The sequence below is a fragment of the Cantharellus anzutake genome, assembly GCF_015039405.1.
Source record: "Cantharellus anzutake strain C23 chromosome Unknown EI90scaffold_68, whole genome shotgun sequence".
Lineage (NCBI taxonomy): Eukaryota > Fungi > Basidiomycota > Agaricomycetes > Cantharellales > Hydnaceae > Cantharellus > Cantharellus anzutake.
In genome coordinates, this window is record NW_024067018.1 from 322,531 (window position 1) to 340,308 (window position 17,778).

The following is a 17,778-nucleotide window of genomic DNA, read 5'->3' on the forward strand; positions in this document are numbered from 1 at the left end:
TTCAGTGTCACTCTCGCTGGGGTCTCCCATTGTTGCAGTATTGATCCTCCTAGGGGAATACTGACCTGCCTTCACCTGGATGGTGGGGTGGAAAAGCATGTCAGCAGTCGCTTGGAAGACACAAGAGAAATGTGGCACCTTTTTCGTCAAAAGTATGTCTCGCGATTCTCTTGATTAGGTCCTGAACAGGCCAAGCACCCTCATATTCCGACCCAATTCATAGATTTTCCCCGACGATCTACGTGATGTAGAAGATTGCTTACAGAGTAGTGGGAATTCCCATGCTAACCCAGGGTCCATCTCTTGTCGAAGTTGCCCAACCTGCTTGTCCAGGGACCCCTTCCGATTCACTTGCCCTTTCAACTCTGCCCATTCTATCTTTATCTAACACTCCTCTAATTTCCGTTGCCAATGAAGCCTTCATACATGGAACCTCGACCATCACTGGCCCCAACCACTGGCCCCAACCACTGCTGACTGTCCTGGGCGCAAACTCGATATCCCTGTGGATGCAGATCCTGAGGATGATCACACTACTCTTTATCACCTGCTCGACGAGGAAGGAGTAAGCGACTAGGTAATGACGTGGACATTCTCAGTGCGATTCAACAAGCCACCAATGCTGGTTTATTCATTGACAGCATCACCGAAGAAATCATTGCTGAGTTCACGCTTGATCCACTGATGGCTGCTCCGGGTTCGCAACATGCTTTTGCTCAGCATGTGGTACTCTGGATCAGTTGCAGTGGTTTGTTGCAGTGGTTTGATGATTACAAGTTACGTAAACAAGCTGCCAAAGTTGCTCTCAAAGCGGCTGGCACTGCTAACCCTTCCTCTACTTCCCCTTCCCAGCTACCCTATGACCTGGGGCTAATCTAATGAATGAGGACGCGTTCTGTAATCAAACAACGTCTGAGCCAGTGGCCGACATTGTCTTTCTCCCCCTCCCCTCCCCATTCACAAGGTACTTGAGTCCGTTTCTCATACGTTTTCTCTCAACTTGGAGCAAGAACATGCATTTTTTTTTGGTCACAGTCATTTTGCCTTGCGATCGTTATGGATTTTCTCATTCTAGCCGCACCATTTTGGCCCACCCCTTTGCTTGTGTGCCGTCAGCCATTTGCGCCGCAACCACAAACTTTGGCTTATGCAAAGCGCTTGTGGGATAAGGAACTCCCTTTTGACCTTCCCCCCCCATCTTCTAAAATCTAATCATACAATTTGTCTCCAACAACCAACCAACCCGTGGGAACATTCTGGGAGAGCAACTCGCCCAGCATACCCACTGGGCACTGCCACCCGGATGCCCCGGTCATGCTGCACAACTCTTTATATAGCAACAAGGTACCGCATAGGCAAGTGTACATATCTTTTATCATACATCTCATTGCCTGAGGACAGGCAGATGGGAGATGAGGGTCAGGGCACCTCCGAGTCCAAGGCCGGGCCCTGACAATCATGATGCCATTTTTGTCCATCGCGGGAAGGGGCATGCCTTCTGCATCACTCTCTACGTCGATGACCTCATGATCCTATCTAACGTAAGCTTCTTAACATGTCAGGAGGTCTCAACTCATGAAGGCCTTCAAGATGAAGGACCTTGGGGACATTCACTGGTTTTTAGGTTGCACAATCTGCCCCAGCGCCTACTCTTCGTATCTCAGACCCGCTACGTAAAGGACATTCTCTCACATCTTGGTCTTGCTGACTCTCATCCCATTTTCACCCCCATCGCATCCAATTTTAAACTACCTCGATGCTCCTGAAGTCAACGTGCGCGACTACCAATCCCGAGTCGGTAGCATCATGTATGAGATGCTCAGTACACATCCTGATATTGCATATTCAGTGGGCGAATACTCCGCCAATCCCAGGAAGGAACATCTCACTGCCGTTAGTCGGGTATTCAGATACTTGACAGAACTACAAGTTAGTTTACAACAGTAAAGTTTGATTTTACAGGCTACTCCAACTCCGATGTGGCAGGTGACTTGCACGATCATCGATCCATTTCCGGCTTTGTATTCAAGATTGCCGGCGCTGCCGTCTCTTGGAGTTCAGAGAAACAGTTTGTCAATGGCCCTGTCCAGCATGGAATACATTGCACTGACTCACACGGCTAAGGAAGCCATCTGGATTCAACAATCCCTTGGTGATATTCTCAGTCCCCCTTCCATTCCTCATACCATTCTCGGCGACAATCAGGGCGCTCTTGCGCTTGCCACCAATCCCACCTTCCATGCGCGGACCAAACACATTCGCATCAGACAACACTTTTATTCGAGAATGCATCAACAATGGAGACGTAGAGCTCGATTACATCCTGACAGCCCATCAGGTGGCTGACGTTCTTACTAAAGGACTTGCGCTGGCCAAACACGACAAGTTCACCAATGGTTACTGCTGTCACGACCATGCATCCCGGCCTGTTAGCCGCCCATCCCGATGCTGCCTGAGCCCATTCCTGCTATGCGAGCGCGAGCGCGAGCCCCAAACTCAGCCCTATCCTCCATGAGGGCTCCCTGCTCACTTCCCCGCTTGCCCCTAGGCTCCCCTGCACCTGGCCGACTCCCCCACAGCCACACCGACCTCCCTGCCCCGAGTCCGCCTCTGGCACCAACCTAGCGTGACTCCGCGACATCGCCTACTCCGCTATGATACCATCGCCGCTATCGCGGCCCTACACCCCTTCGTTTATTTATCTGTTATTGTTTGTTTTGACCCTCGGTCATTGCCGGCTGCTGTGCGGCCAACCCCGCTCGTTGTTCCTATTTGCTTCCGGACCCTTCGGCCTTCGGCCCGGGTCCGCTTCTATTCATTCTATCTTCATATATATATCCTGTATACTACATTATAGTACCTCAGCTCTAATATCGACTTGACCACGACCCCAAGCCCTGACCCCAACAAGGCAGCCCCAGTAAGTTCGAAATGAGGGCCAAGAGACAACTAGGGGGCACAGCACTCCCTTTAGAGTTGCTGAGGCCAAATGCCCTACCCTCGGGCCTTGTCTGAGGCATCGCAGCCATCGCGGCCCTTAGCGGTCCGCATCGGCGACCTTCGGTGCCCGACCCCGGATCAGTATCTAACAACTGCGAGGGTTTGGGAGTTGTGAGATCTTCATCGTGGCTAACAACCATTATACCCCAGAGTTGCCAATTTTACAGATACCACGCACTCTCAATCTTGCTTGTCTTGATTATTTTTCATCACCGGTTATCAGTACAGGCAATCGCTTTAAGCAATATTGGTGCCAGTCGTATAAGTTACGCTGGGCACTGTAATTTTTCCCTCTCCCTCAGTTCTCCATGAGGCGATATTATTTCTTTTTACCTATGTTTGCATGTATTTTCATGTTATTGTCTATGCGTATAGGGAAGTAACCGTAACAGTAACAGCGCATGTAATACATTTCTGCTAGCACATGTGGATGAATGGGAGGGTGGGAAAGTGAATACTCCTGACCAAGCAAGGTAACAGCGCAACACTATGCCAGCAGTAAGGTCCCATAGCCAAGAAGATCTTGGGAGGAGCCCTGTTACTCTGCACAGAGTCATACACCCATGGCAATATTACGCTTTTTCGATGCTGAAAATTTGTCATCTCTTTCCCCTTTTGGTTTCTTTCTTTTCACTTTACATAATTTTTCTTACGTTTCAAGGTGTCAATGTGCCCCTTGGTATCGGTTCAGTTTGATCAGTACCATCGTATCTGAAGGCCACCATGTATGACCTTCACTTGCTGCCATGCCATCCGTTTTTTTTTCCTTGTATCGTGTTGTTGCGAGAAAGATGATTGAATTCCATTGACACTTGCAACATAACAACATAGTTATTTGATGAGAATAGAACAAGTGGGCAGTGCAGAGTCTGGTGAAGCGCAAGCACTCTAGTCTGTGGAAAACAGGGGGTTTCTCTTGGTAAGTGCAAGCTCCTACATCAGCAAAAGGTCCTCAGGGTTTCACTTCAAATGGTTTGAAAACAATTGAGTTCACTTCTGAACTGAATTGAAACGTGACACCTTTACTAAAATGCTTTGGGAAATTGGTCAATTCGGCCAGTTTCATTGTATTAGAAGCAACAGGATCATCAGAAGTGTCCAAAGTTGACTGCGACAATTTCCTGATGTAATGAGTCTTTGACAAACAACTTGTGGAAAATCCGTCAGCCCTGCCACACCCCCTGCCACCCCGAAAGAAAGCCAAATAGTACAAGGGGAGCGGAAGAAAGGTAGGTATCTACTGTGAAGTCGCACTACTCAGGCTCCCACCACGTTATCAGCTGTTCAACCCAGGTACTCAAAGGGCCCGAAAACGCGACGACATAAATAACTAGAGTGCTCGACCGTGTAACTTGGATTGTTGTCCTAATCATTGTCATATTAAAACAATTTACAAGACACAGATTGGACACAGTATAATGGCCCACTTGTGCGCAATCAGAGCAATGGAGTAGCGTGGCAATGCCCCCAACAAAAGTTGATGCCTATGCCTTGCCGTGCCTGCATCTGTATTGACGTGTCGCAATCGTTGTGAACCACATCTTAGTTCGTACCATCACCGCCCTCATCGCCTCGCTACCACCTTCTTCGTCATGCTTCACCACAGGTGGTGTCATTGACATCATTCCAGGGGCGACATGTGGAACGATTTCCGATCCACATAGATATGCGCTTAGTGCACGTACTACTAAAAGAGTATAACACCCCCAAAGCTGAAGAAAATTGTAGCGTCCCTGAGATAATCTTGTTGTATTACATTAGCATGAGACGATGAGACGATATTACATATTATTATGCATTGAAATGAAGGAACGACTAAATAGAAGTGGAACACGCATCAGCCAAACAATTCCACACATTCCGCTTCGCCAGGGATGGTTGGTTGAGGGTCGTTGATCCCAAATCTGTCATAAACAAGAAATATTGCTGCTGCTTGCTCTCTGTCGGAGCTCGCGAGCAAAGAGTGGGTCCAAGAGGCACCAAGTAGGGTTTGATGAGGGGAGAGAAAGGATTTGACGCTTCACTCTATGTCGATGCCTGTGTCTGGCGGCGCAGCATCAAGTCCTATATGGACCGCTTGCACATCGGCCATTGTCCACACTCCACAGTCGTACCCGTTCCATTGGCGTTGTTTTGGCTGGAGTATTTAGTTGTACACCCAGTTGGGGCCGGATAATACTGCCCTTACCGTAATGACGGTGTTGGCCCAGTTCGTCCAGTCATATCCTTGTGGCCCCTGAGGATGAACAGAACACTAGATGGCATCGACCAGCTGGCAGAGCACCAATTGATTGCGCCGAACGTTATCCACAGGGCTTGCAGTAGTCCCGTGAGGGACTTCGGACGGTGAACCGCGCGTCACCCGTTTCAACAGTTTCTATATTACCCGTCAAATCCACCAACATTTCCCTTGGGTGGTCACCGGTAGATATGGTTCCGAGCAGATCATGGTTTATCGCACTGCCGGCGTTGTCGTCAGTTAGCATTGCCTTCATCACCGTTACATCCAGTTCAAGAGCGCATAGTTCATTGCGGGCTCAGCATCATCTTTAGGGTCGATTTCAGAGGTTTCAAACATTCAGATAAGATCAGGGAACAAGGAAAGATGGAATGAGAAATAGTCCTTGCATGTTGGTAGAGCAACGACCTCAGGGTGATCAACCCTACTGCGTTATGACAATCCCCCCTAGCTGTACACTCAGGGTAACAAATAGAGTGCAATAACAATAGCAACTCCTATTGGATCACACTCGCGATCATCTGTAGCGCATTGCATATATTCGGTAAGATCTACGCCGGTCAATCTGGTCTTAGAGGGGTATTGCTATGGTGGCGGGGTTTCCATTGCAATTAGAAGTGCATCACATTCGGAAGCGCAGCTCATGTTCCTGATATGGTATTTCATAAAATTCTGAATTATCTTTGCCTCAGCGCCTACCTGCAGATCCTTGCGCCGAAATACTGTACCCACACGACCAATTACCGGTCACGCATCACACGCACCTTCCGGTCCGGCTGTAAGTGGGCTGTTGTCACGCATCACACTGACATTCCGGTTGAATGATCCTTGTCACAGCATTTTTTTTTTGGCACCTAAGTGGCTGTGTGAAGTCAAATTAAATTCAATGAAAACAAAAGCCATCTGCAAGGAAGTAGTTTTTTTGGTGTAAAATGTATCAACACGAAAATTTGCCAGTTGGACATTGCCAGTGCCACTGTGGCTGGTGTCACACCAACCTTGCCACCTCTTCCGGTCGCTTGTCACACGTCACCAGGAGAAGCCGGTTGACTATTTTGTGTCACACTCGGAACCTCAGCCAGTAATTGGTCATGTGGGTACAGTACGTTGGCAGGATTTCTGCTGTGCTACATAGCCCTCATATGAAACATCTGAACCAAGGCCCACCTGCGGGGCCCTGTGCAGAAATACGTGGGTGGAAATCTCTGCAGTCCCTGCGGTCAATCGAATTGGATCGTCATGGTGTTGAAATTTCCATCGGTGCCAACCTGAGCCCAGGACAGAAATATGTCAGTGAACCTGGCCACGCTTCCACTGTGGTTCTGGAAAGATCTTGTCATGGCATGGCAGTCACATGTAAGAGATATTTATATTTTGACACTGCCAGCAAGTGCTTGCTGTCATATCCATCCCCGGCCATCGACTCCCAGGCTCTCCGACCCCTCCGTCCTCACTCTGCTCCCCCCTCACCAACCTCGGAGCCCCCGTATTCCGCAAACCTCCCGGTGCCCCTCGATGACCACCACCCCCTCATTTCAATTTATTACCTACGCCTCCCTAAGTACGGAGCCCCAAAGACTTCCGGACAGCTCCGACGTCCGCTAGCGCACTCCCGCCTCCGCTGGGCAATACACTCGCCTGCCCTGCAGAGTCCACCTTCGGGCTTATCCCTCCTTTCCGTTTCTGGGTTAACGCCTGCCTTTCCGCTAACCCCGCGAACCGACTCGTCGGTAATATTCAGTCGGCTAATGTCTTAACCCCGTTAGCTCCGCTCCGTCCGGCTCCGCCAATTGCGGAACCGCCTCCGCTGTAACCATATATATACACTACTTGTACATAGGTTACGCCCCAGCAAATAAATCAACTAGAGTTACCCCCACTAGGTTCTAAGTGCCAGTCAGTAAGTTAGGGCACGGACGTGTCACTAGGCACAGCGCTCCTGGCAGAAGTCGCTGAGGCCAAAGCCCTCCGTTACGGAGACATTCCTTCGTCTTAAAATCTGGTCTCTGACACTTGCGGCACTTGGTCAATAAAAACTTTGACGTAATTTGCAGCCAGAGCAAGTGTCCACAGGCGCTTGCACCGTGAGAACGAGCAGGGCAAGCAAGTGCTTAGTCCAAAATTCAGGTAAGCAAGGGCATACGTCCACTTGCTCAGTGGGATGATGCATCCGATCTCACGAGGGAAAAACAAAATATCCGGTTCCGTTAAAATACTCAGAGACAGTATTTCGCCATGTAGCACAAACACCTCGCACCCGTAACTTTCGTTTGCGAATATTTAGTATGTGCATCTCTAGTGGTGCTCATTGCTGATGCTGATAGCTTCAGAAAGGAAGTTCGATGATGCCCAAAGACCTTTCAGTCCTTCAACAAGAAAAGTGAGCATTGCCCCTCATCAATACAGTCATGTACCGATTTTCTCTTCAGGCAGCGTGGCAAAGAAGGCAAGTTCAAGTCATCCACATGCACCCGGAAACGTGCTGTGAAAGAGGTCCATCGGCGATGGTGCTACCGGGCATGGTGACGGTGACGGTGACGGTGAGGATGATGAGGATGGGGGTGAAGGCGATGATGGCGAGGATGATGACAGTGAAGACAATATCAGCAGGAACGGTGAGGATGATGAGGATGACGAGGATGGGATGGACTTGGATCCTGCCAGTGCAGTTAACCCCTCTCATGCGCTGTGTTCACAGAACCTGATAATCCCCTCCGATTTCCGCCACCTACAACTCGGGGTCGACCCGGCATGGAAAGTCATTGTGTGCCAGGGATGTCGAAAGGGGATCCGTTGCGGGTCCCTAAGGAAACATGTACGAAGAAAGCATGGAGGTGTCAGCCAACTACCAGTCAACTATGGAGCGATCCTGGATGAGCTGGGGGTTCCAGCCATAATCATCCGTCCAAGGTCCAAGGTGCCCCCCCTCCAGTCTATCCCGATAGTCCATGGCTTTATGTGCACGGTCTGTGGATTTGCCGGCATTAAGGAGGAATCGATGAAGTGAAACCACAAAAAAGCACATAAAAGAAGCTTTGGCGTGGTTCCAACCTCCGTGCAGGTTGTATTTTCCGGATTCAAGGGCCATCAGACGTGGGTGGTGGACGAGAACTACACCTCGCTTTGTGCCCACGAGACCGACATGCAGGGCTTCTTCATCGACCTCTTCCAGAGGGAGTCATTGAGATGGAGGCCAACAACGATGGAGGATTCCGTCGATTCACGGCATATAAACGGCTTCCTGTCCATGGTGGGGTGGCTGGACCAGACCAAAGGACTCCCCTTTCGGGAGCTGAACGAGATCACCAAGGCGCCAACAGCTCAAGCCGATCCCCAATGGTTACAGGCGCTTGATGATCAAGTGACAGGATACTTCGAACGCCTCCGGCCAGTGGTCAAGTCGACATCCCTTCTGATCCAGAGATGGGTGAACAGCACGACTGAGTGAGTCGCTACCGCATATAGACGATGCATCCTCGCTGATGTCATACCAGCTCCATCGAGAACATTCCGTTTACTTATCCCCAAAATAGCTCAACATCGGAAAAGTACAAGACTCTGGCCTTACGCTTCATCTGTTTTTGTCATGACCATGCATTCTGACCCAGATGCCGGCCCTTATTCTGTTTCCTTTTGTTTCATTTTGTCACCTGACTCATTCAGTTTCTTACTATATATATATGTATATTACATTATTATAACTTTAGTCTGAATATCGACATGGTTTGTCCCCCCTAACAAGGCAGCCCAAGCCACTTCGAAATGTGGGCACTGAGACAGTAGGTGGGCACAGCGTTTTCTTGGAGTCGCTGAGGCCGAAGCCCAACCCCGGAGCCTTGTCCCCACCAGTCGTCCCTATTCGCCTGACCCGTACCTAACAGTTTTGCGGTTCGATACTGTTGCGTGAAGAACGAGAAATTCCACCTCATGATCAACTTCACCTCTGAGCAACGGGACAGTGCATGGCGGATATACGAGGCACTCCAATCAAAGGCAGCAAGGGGGAACGATGAGTGGGATGGTTTGGTCCATCAAATGCTTTTCTCCCTGTTCTTTACAGCGCACCCACAGCTTCTGCAGCAGTCTCAGAAGGATCCCATCCACGTCTTCCTCATGCTACTGAACCTGAACCCGAACAGTGGCCACTTTCCATCCTGCGGGACGATGTGTGGGAAGATGTCGGGACTGCTGCATGTCTTCTGGTTGGTGGCCATCAAGGATATTAGTTTGGCTGCTGGTGGGGGGGAATTGGTAAATGGCGTGGCCAAGAGCAAGGAATTCAAGTGACACACGTACTCACATGCCCTGACACATTTTTTTAGGAAGTGCGAGGAGTTATGCACCTGTTGGCTGCGTTCTGGGAGTGCCAGCCCATTTGATACAGTCCTGTCATTGGGCCGTTATGCAGCAAGGGTTGCCATGAGCGACGGGGAGGGAGTAGCGACAGTGGTATGGAACGAAGATCACCAGTCAATGACGGTCAGGGGTCTGTCGGTCAAGCTGGAGGACATCCCAACGCTTTACCATGGGATCCTGGAGAGCATCAGGGAGAAGATGAAAAGCCTCTTGGAGGGAGCGAGCCTGAGCATCCCGTTTGATTGCACCAGGATCGCCGATGACCTGCAGAACAGCCAGCCTGACTACAGCTTTCTGTCGGATCCGAACATCTTGCGTATCAAGAATGACCTACTGATTTCGCTGGGCAAGCCGAATTGGTTTGTTGCTGATCCACATGGTCGGCTCGAGTGGAACCGTTTGAAGGTGGTGGGGTGGATGGAGATGGCACAGGAACTCAACAAGCTGTTCCTGGTCACGGTGCATCTGGGAGGTGGGCAACCAGCGAGGGGCACGGAGATCCTAAGCGTGCTGATAAGGAACCGTCAAAACGGGGAGAGGAGCCTGTTCGCACTCTGCGGTGGATTGACCACCATCATTAGCTATAACAAAGTGAGTAGGAGGATCGGATTCAGACGGTGTATGCATTGATGTTTTTGACAGACAAACTCAATGACTAAGCACCGCAAGCTCATTGCATGCTTTTTGCATGAGAGTCTCTCTGGCCTCCTCCTTCAGTACCTGATATTCGTCAGGACTGTAGAGGAGGAGTTCTCAGGATTCCTTTGGGGGGAGCAGGCACCGCCATGCCTGCATCATTATCTATTCTATACGGGGAAAGGCGAAACAGCTGAGACACGCCTCTTGAGTGTGACGCTGAAGCAGGAAACTACACATTACCTCCAAGCGGGCCTGGACGTGCCGACTTATAGGCATATGGCTGCAGCCATTGGCCGACACTTGATGGTCGGCATCATCGACCCAGAAGAAGATGAGACGACAACCGGGATGGACGCGCGGGCCGGAAGGCTGACTACAACATCTGAGAAGATTTATGGCCTCCAAAAGGATGAGCTTGGTGGTCTTGGGCCCCGTGTCCTTGCTCTCTTCCGTGCCACCAGTCGGTTATGGCATCGCAAGGTGCTGGGACTGTCGGTAAAAGGTCGTGTGGCAGAACTGAACGAGATCCTGGATGAAAGTACGACCATAAGCAGGCTTGTGGGAGAGGAGGACGATGGTGGTGCTAACGATGATTCGGCATCCTCCTCGAGCTTACGGAATTTGGTCAAGGAGGCGATCCATCAAGAGGTGTTGCCTGAGCTCAGGGGAATTATGGAGAACATGGGGCTACGTCTGATGGCCCAGCTGGAGACGGGCCTGATGAGTGCATTCGCTCCTCCTGCCATCAATGCCAACATCGGCAGTGTGACACCCCGCCCCCTTTCCCCTGCCCCTCCAGCGGATTCGTATGCTTTTTCTCCACCTGTAGTTCAGATGCCATGCACGCCTTCTTCCCCCCCTTCAAGCGCTTCCACTGCATGGCAATCGTCAATTCAGGTCAAGCAGCAGGAGCGGCAGTCAAGGTTAAGCAGGCCCACGTCTGGAATGGTACGTTCAATATTTATCACACGATTTGATGTTGAAACCGAACTTGCTGCAGGAGGTTGATGTCCCAGCTCAAGAACGGCAGCAGGGGGCGGAAGAGCAGCAATTCAGGTACCTAAAACCCCACGAGCGTCGACATCGTCTAGGAGCGATTCCAGGGGCTGCACCAGTGGTCATCGCTGCAGAGCATGGGAATGTGGAGGGCCTCAGAGCTGGCCAACATCCTCCCTGTCGCCAGAATGCCAGTGAAGGTATATTTCTCTCTCATTTTTCTTTGTTTTCCCTTCATACACTGATGCCAAAAAAATCTCAGCTGTGCCCTGCCCCCTCCCCCAAGAGGTAGATGGCTCGACACTCTCAATGGCATATGATTCAGAATCCACCTGCATGCTTCGAGCGGTGCTTAAAGATCCAACAGCAACATTCCGGTCTCCTGCCCAGTACCATGTCTACAAGGAGATCGTGGCCAGGAAGTGTCATTGCCTCTTTGTTTCCGCCTGCGGTTCTGGAAAGACGTTGCCGTTTGTCCTCGCTGCCAAGACATGGGCCCTTGATGGCAGGCAATCGGTACTGGTGTTACCGTACCAAATCCTCCATCCAGATATGCACAGGCGCCTGGGTAAAGCCAACATCTCCCACTGCAAATGGACCACTGAGAATCCGTATCCGAAAGAGCAAGTGGTCACCATCGCGATCGAGTCCTTTGACAACGACTTATTCATGACCTGGCTTACAGCATTGGCAAACGGTGGACAGCTAGGGTGTCTCATGTTCGATGAAGCACATGGGATCATGGAGGATCGAAGATTCCGTCCAGCCTACGAGGATGCGATCCACAAACTTTCACGGCTCCAAGATGCACCCATCGTTTTCACATCGGGCACAATGTCCCGGGACTTCATGTCTGAGTTCTGGAGGGCTCTGGATATCCGGTATCAGCCAGACGAGGCTGCGATCGTGATCCACACCAGCACTCAGAGACCCCAGATCTTCTACCAGTTCATGGTGCTCGATGTCGGCCAAGAGCCTCAGATGGCAGATTTGCCAGCCTCCAAGAAGGAGTGGAATCTCAATTGGCATGCACGCACAGTCGAGGTCATCTGTGAGGCGGAGAGGGGATTGAAGGGAGATGAGCAGGGCCTGGTGTTTTTTGTTGGCAAGGGCGAGTGCATGGAGTGGGCAGGGCACTTGAACTGCTCATACATCACGGCCGATGTTCCATCCCAGCAGTGCGAGCAGCATTTCGAGAATTGGCGAGAAGGGAAACAACGGATCTTGTGTCTTAACAAGGCAGGCTACTATGGTTTCGATTACCATGCCGTAGCGTTTTCGATCTTCGTTGGCCAACCGTTTTCGGTCAATGACTTCTACCAGAGCTCTGGGAGGGTAGCTCGAGGTCTCTCAGTTGGACTGAGCCTTGTATTGCTGCCGGCTGTTCCAAAGCGCCCTAGTCTTGCCATCAAGGAGTGTTTCGAGGGTCGCTTGGCGATGACGAGGACTGCCCAACAACTCGATAATTGCCATTGGGTCTTCCCTTCGCAGCATCTGGACGGTGTGAGTCGAAAGTGCATGGAGCTCCGCAAGTCAGAGCGCTGTATGGTGTTGTGTGCGGTGTGTCACAAGAAAGAGGAAGGCAAGCTGAGGGACTACAATTTCAATCGTCGCTGGGGGAAACCTTTCGGTAAGTAGGGTAGTGTCCCATTTCTCTCCTCTGATCCTTCTTTTAGAATTGGCGTGCAAGGATCGAAGCCCTACTATCGTTTCTGAGAGCTGCTCACCTGATCGCCCCCCCCCATACGCAGGCAAGTTCCAGCCATTCCTGGGCTGCTAGACCTTCCACCTCTGCTGGACCTTCCGCTTCTGCTGGGCCTTCCACCCCCGCTGGACCTTCCACCGCTGTGGGACCATCCAACCTGGCCATCAATTCTTCGCTTCAGTGATCCCGAGCCAATGGCGGTGGTGCCATACAAAATCAAGTGCAAGCCTGTCTCCAGGAGCTTGAGGGGAAATGTCTACTTTGTTGGTTGCATGGTACTTATGGCTCGCACGCAACGGCACGCTGTCTTGGCACCAACACATGGCAGGGGTGGCAAGAGCATCAGCTGCAACGCCAGGATAGGTCCTGGAAGCGTAACCACTTTTGTGCCGAAGTGGGTGAAGGGGGTAAGAAGCGGGATGTCCAAGGTTATTGCTGGATATGCCTCCTCGACAAGAGCTCTACTTTAGCACATCGTGATTCAACCCTGGGGGGGTGTATGTTCCGTGATATGATTCCCGAAATGGCCTGGATCATCCTAGGCTCAGAGCGACTCCGTAAGGCTCTCGCCGACTATGCTGGGGATGACAAGGTGGTAACCATATCCGGCTATGAATCATGGCTGTTGTTTAGATGGGAAGGCAGCAAGAAATGGCGTAATTTTTCCACACAGTTGGTACTCTTTTTCTTTCATCACGCTCGTAATCATTTGTAGTGTAGTGTATATACTTTCAGGGCAAGGGCACTTAAACAATGAATCATGACATTCAAGACGCTGGCATCTGTTATGAGCTACATGTTGAATGATGTACTGTACCTACACAACCGGGAGCCTGTCACACGTCACGCAACGGTCTTGGATTGAATCAAAAATCAACACAATTGAATTGATTTGCAGCCTCCGGCAACTCCCGGAGGCCGTAGGAACAGGCTCCCGGTCGTGTAGGTACAGTAAATCAAGGGTGCCCTGTGGGAGACCCGTGTTTGGTTGAAGAGATCGCGTGGGTTCAAAAGATGGCCATGGTGATAAAGCGCCGGCATGTGGTGCTGTGCTATGCGTAATAACTAAGCAAACAAGTAACCCATGTTGTTCTAATGTCCCTTAGAAGTTGGAAGCTGTGTCCATGTGCTGGGAGAGGGCTTGCCTCTCTTCCACTCAATTTTCCCACAAGCGCTGTCCAATTTCCTGTCCGACCTTCCCTTCACCTGGCTCAGTTCTGCAAACTTCATGTCATCCTTTTGTTTCTTACAGTGGCATCCGTGGCACAATACCACTCGAACATGTACATCAGGGCTGTCTGGAGCACGACATGTGATGAACTGTGATATCGTGGTCAGACTACCGATAGAGAAGGAACATTTATAGTTTAGTTCGGCTGGATTAGAGAGGCCAGCTGTAGCTGCTAGCAGTATGCTTCCTGGGTGGGTTCTGGCATGAATGAGGGGGCAGTAGAAGGGCTTTGCTTGTTAACAGCAGGCAGTGAATAGATGCTAATCGCGAGATAACTATCGTACATGAATTATTAGCAAGAGTCATAATAACTAGTCGAAGTATCGCTCTCACCTCAGCTTCACGTTACAGCCGATTCCAAAAAAATCGGCCATTTTGATTTCATCGAAAGAGATCCTTCCTAAAAAAGTTGGCCAGATCGCCCCACGAAAGGGGTTTCCTTACTTGGATGGATCCGCTTAGCGTGGGGGTCTTTGGTCTCACTGCATCCCCACTCTCATGCGCAACACTATGGCAAGCTCGGGTTTCCGGACTCGCTCACATTATCCTCAAATTCAAGCCCTCCACACACATGTGTGCGCTGCATCTTCCAGTGATGCACATTGATTCAGACTCAGACAAAGGGTTTGATGAAGGATTGCGTGAAGTCAGTCAGGAAGAAAAGCCTGATGATGAGCTTGATTGGGACTTGTTTTGAGGACTTCTTACAAGTCATTCCATGCTCTGAGCATAGCTTAGCCCTCATGTGCGATGAACAAAAAATCTGGTGACATTGATACACAAAATTCGGACTTGTTTTTGAGGGCATGAAGACTAGAATGTCTAGCACACTCAGGATGTTTCCCCATGCTGATTAGAGGGGGAGAAACGGACGCAAGTGTATGCAAACACAATGTTTTTTAGAGGGAGTTCCACGGTACCATTGGGTTTGCCGCCTTGCACTCAAAAGTTGCCATTTCTGGCAGAGAATGAGTGCCCCTAGATCTCTTTCGATGAAATCAAAACAGCCGATTTTTTTGGAATCAGCTGTAAAGTGAACTGAGGGAGATAATGAAGCGAGAAGGCGAACTTTTATAGACAAGTGTTAGGGCCCTAGCGCGTAGTACACAGGCCAAAGAGTAGTCGGACCCGAGTCAAAACGGAATGTCAAAGTGCTCCAAGCGTGATGTTTCAACGAAGAAAACAGAAGTTGCAACTTAAACCCATGATAGCTGTAGGGCCTAAGCTCCTACTGTGTGCCTGTTGAATTCCAACATGAAGAACCTCAGGCTGAGCACGATATCGCAGAATGAGAGACATCGGGTACATAGAGTGAGGTAGAAACGGAGTGAAGCAGAGAAGGTGACTCACCTGAGCACAATATCGCAGGACAATAGATGTCGTGCTCCCAGTGTACAAGCTGCATTATGATGGTGTGGCGAACTGGGGGAGCTGGGGCGTATTTCAAGTACATCACAAAGGGAAAGTTCGGTCAAAGCACTAGGGCACAATTGTGTAACATAGTGAGGCGTGAACGTGCTCCTCAAAGCTCAAGCATCTATATGCGTTAGTCCCGTTACGTCGGCAATGCAATAGTATTGTTGGTCAGACGACTGTCGGCATCGGTGGCGTTGGACTGCCCATCTAACATTGCTCTGCTGTGGCTGCATCTCCAACTCGATGGCAGGAAATTTGTCTCGGTACCTCCTCATCGAAAGATGCTTGCCTCAGTGCTGGTTCCAAGTCGGTGCTGGACACATCATCATTTCCATCAAGGGACGTTTCACGTGAGCCATGAGCCATCCATCTGGCTCTGTTGTTTGGGGCTGAGAGATCACCCCCACCCGGCGATTGTTTCCTCTTCGAAATCAGCCTAGCACAACCTATAGGTAGGTGCGTCGTTGAGTGCAAGGATGGGAGCAGTGATGATGATGACGGTGATGACGGTGATGGTGGTGATGGTGGTGATGACGATGATAACAACGGTGACAGCGATGACGGCAACAAGAGGTCATGGCAGAGCTGTGTCGGTGTAGGGGTACTGTAGGATGCCAAGGGTCTCACATCTTCTGCGGTGAGTTTGTCATTGAGGGCAGCCTCCGATATTGAAGGATTCTGCACCAAGAAGCGAATGAAGAATGACATCCTCGAAGCAGTCAGGAGTGATGGCCATGAAATAGTTGAAAGATTTACTAAGGCAAAAGACCTCTGTATCTTGGACATTTCCAAGTTGACCTTCGACTTGTTCGCCTGCAGGTACTGCACGCGCAGGAACCGGGAAAATACACTATCAAAGAGTAAAACAGGGAATGCCGTCCACTCACCTCGTTGGGAGAAATTGTCGGGTGTCGGAGGCGCTGCACTGAAAAGGACTGCCGAATTCTTCCGGAATCTGTGCTTCCCGACATATTGCCTCTTCACTGTAGACAGCATTCGATTCTTTTGCGAGGGATGTCCATCTCGGAGTACAGTCGTACTTGATAACCCGTGATAAAGCGAGGCGCTCCGTTGTCACCGATGTTATGGGATGGGGATGCACCAGTGCTGTCAGCTGCGAAAGGTGGATCGTAATCAGCTGGGCATAAAGCTTGAAAGAGAAGAACATTAAGAGGTGGATAAAAAAGAAAGAAGATTTCCCGCTCACCCCTGGCATTCTGCAACAAGCCACTTGTCCATAGTCGGAGGTATAGCCTTTCAGTGGTCCATGCGGATGGATCCCCTTCTGATCGCGTCACACAGAGCAAGGGCTCTTGCTCAGGTCCATACTGTCAATTTGGCAGGCATTTAATACCGTATGAGTTGATGCATTCATGGTGCCTAATGAACAAATCATCCATGACTAGTTCATACTCCCTGGCTCCTGGCAAGAACGATACATACTCTGAATGGAGCATCCCTCGACGTACAAGAAGATCGTCAAGACTGCAACGAGCTTGAGATGCTAGCCACATGAAAAGATCATGGATGACACCTTGGACAACCACTATGTGGGCCTTTATAGGGGGGACCTCAGGATGTTTGCATGGGGCCTAAAAGGTCTTTTTCACTATAAACATCCTAGGACATCCTGGCCATTCAGTTTCATTCATTTGTTGCAAACATCCTCAGATGTCCTAATTCAGTTTGATTCAATGGTTGCAAATTGTCCCGGAATGCCATACTTGTCTGTTAGAACCGGGCGGAAACAGACGACTCCGGAGTGGAATCAGAGACTTAGCGTGGAGGGACCTTGGCCTCAGCGACTCAAGCGGAGCACTGTGCCATTGCTGTTTGTCCATTTGGTCCTTAATTTCACAGTAGGTGAGCAGGAAGTCTCTAGGCGGCATTTCAGGTCGATTTCGGACTAAACCAAAACGAGTATGTACAAGCGCCGATATATATAATGGAAGGGGCAAAAGCACAAGGAGAACAAAGGGTAACCGAATCGGAACGAAGACGTCCGAACGGGAACAAAGGGTAGAAGGAGCGGAGCGGTACCAAAGGTCATAAGGCAGGACCTGTGATACGTCCGAAAGGAGGTAGGGAGGGCGAGGCCCAGAGGGGCAGGAGGATGAGGGGAAGTGGGGATGATGACTAACTGGCTAGAATAGGAAGAAGCAGTAGTCCAAATAGGGATGAGGGGAAAACACGAGA

At 50.3% G+C, this 17,778-nt stretch overlaps 3 protein-coding genes across 3 annotated transcripts; 2 read left to right on the plus strand and 1 right to left on the minus strand.

Annotated features, from left to right (window-relative positions):
- Nucleotides 1-281: 281 nt before the first annotated feature.
- EI90DRAFT_3130699 (uncharacterized protein) lies at nucleotides 282-879 on the plus strand (the record flags this gene model as incomplete). The annotated part of the gene is made up of 2 exons (XM_039064329.1): nucleotides 282-565; nucleotides 600-879. 2 exons carry the CDS (start codon nucleotides 282-284, stop codon nucleotides 877-879), a joined length of 564 nt encoding a protein of 187 aa, XP_038911053.1.
- A 10,362-nt stretch (nucleotides 880-11,241) lies between these two features.
- On the plus strand, nucleotides 11,242-13,650 carry EI90DRAFT_3019970 (P-loop containing nucleoside triphosphate hydrolase protein; the record flags this gene model as incomplete). The annotated part of the gene is made up of 5 exons (XM_039057438.1): nucleotides 11,242-11,290; nucleotides 11,326-11,430; nucleotides 11,493-12,860; nucleotides 12,993-13,210; nucleotides 13,264-13,650. 5 exons carry the CDS (start codon nucleotides 11,242-11,244, stop codon nucleotides 13,648-13,650), a joined length of 2,127 nt encoding a protein of 708 aa, XP_038911054.1.
- A 2,203-nt stretch (nucleotides 13,651-15,853) lies between these two features.
- On the minus strand, nucleotides 15,854-16,798 carry EI90DRAFT_3019971 (uncharacterized protein; the record flags this gene model as incomplete). Its single annotated transcript, XM_039057439.1, has 3 exons — nucleotides 15,854-15,895; nucleotides 16,210-16,432; nucleotides 16,470-16,798. The coding sequence occupies 3 exons, from the start codon at nucleotides 16,796-16,798 to the stop codon at nucleotides 15,854-15,856; spliced, it is 594 nt and encodes a 197-aa protein (XP_038911055.1).
- Nucleotides 16,799-17,778: the final 980 nt, after the last annotated feature.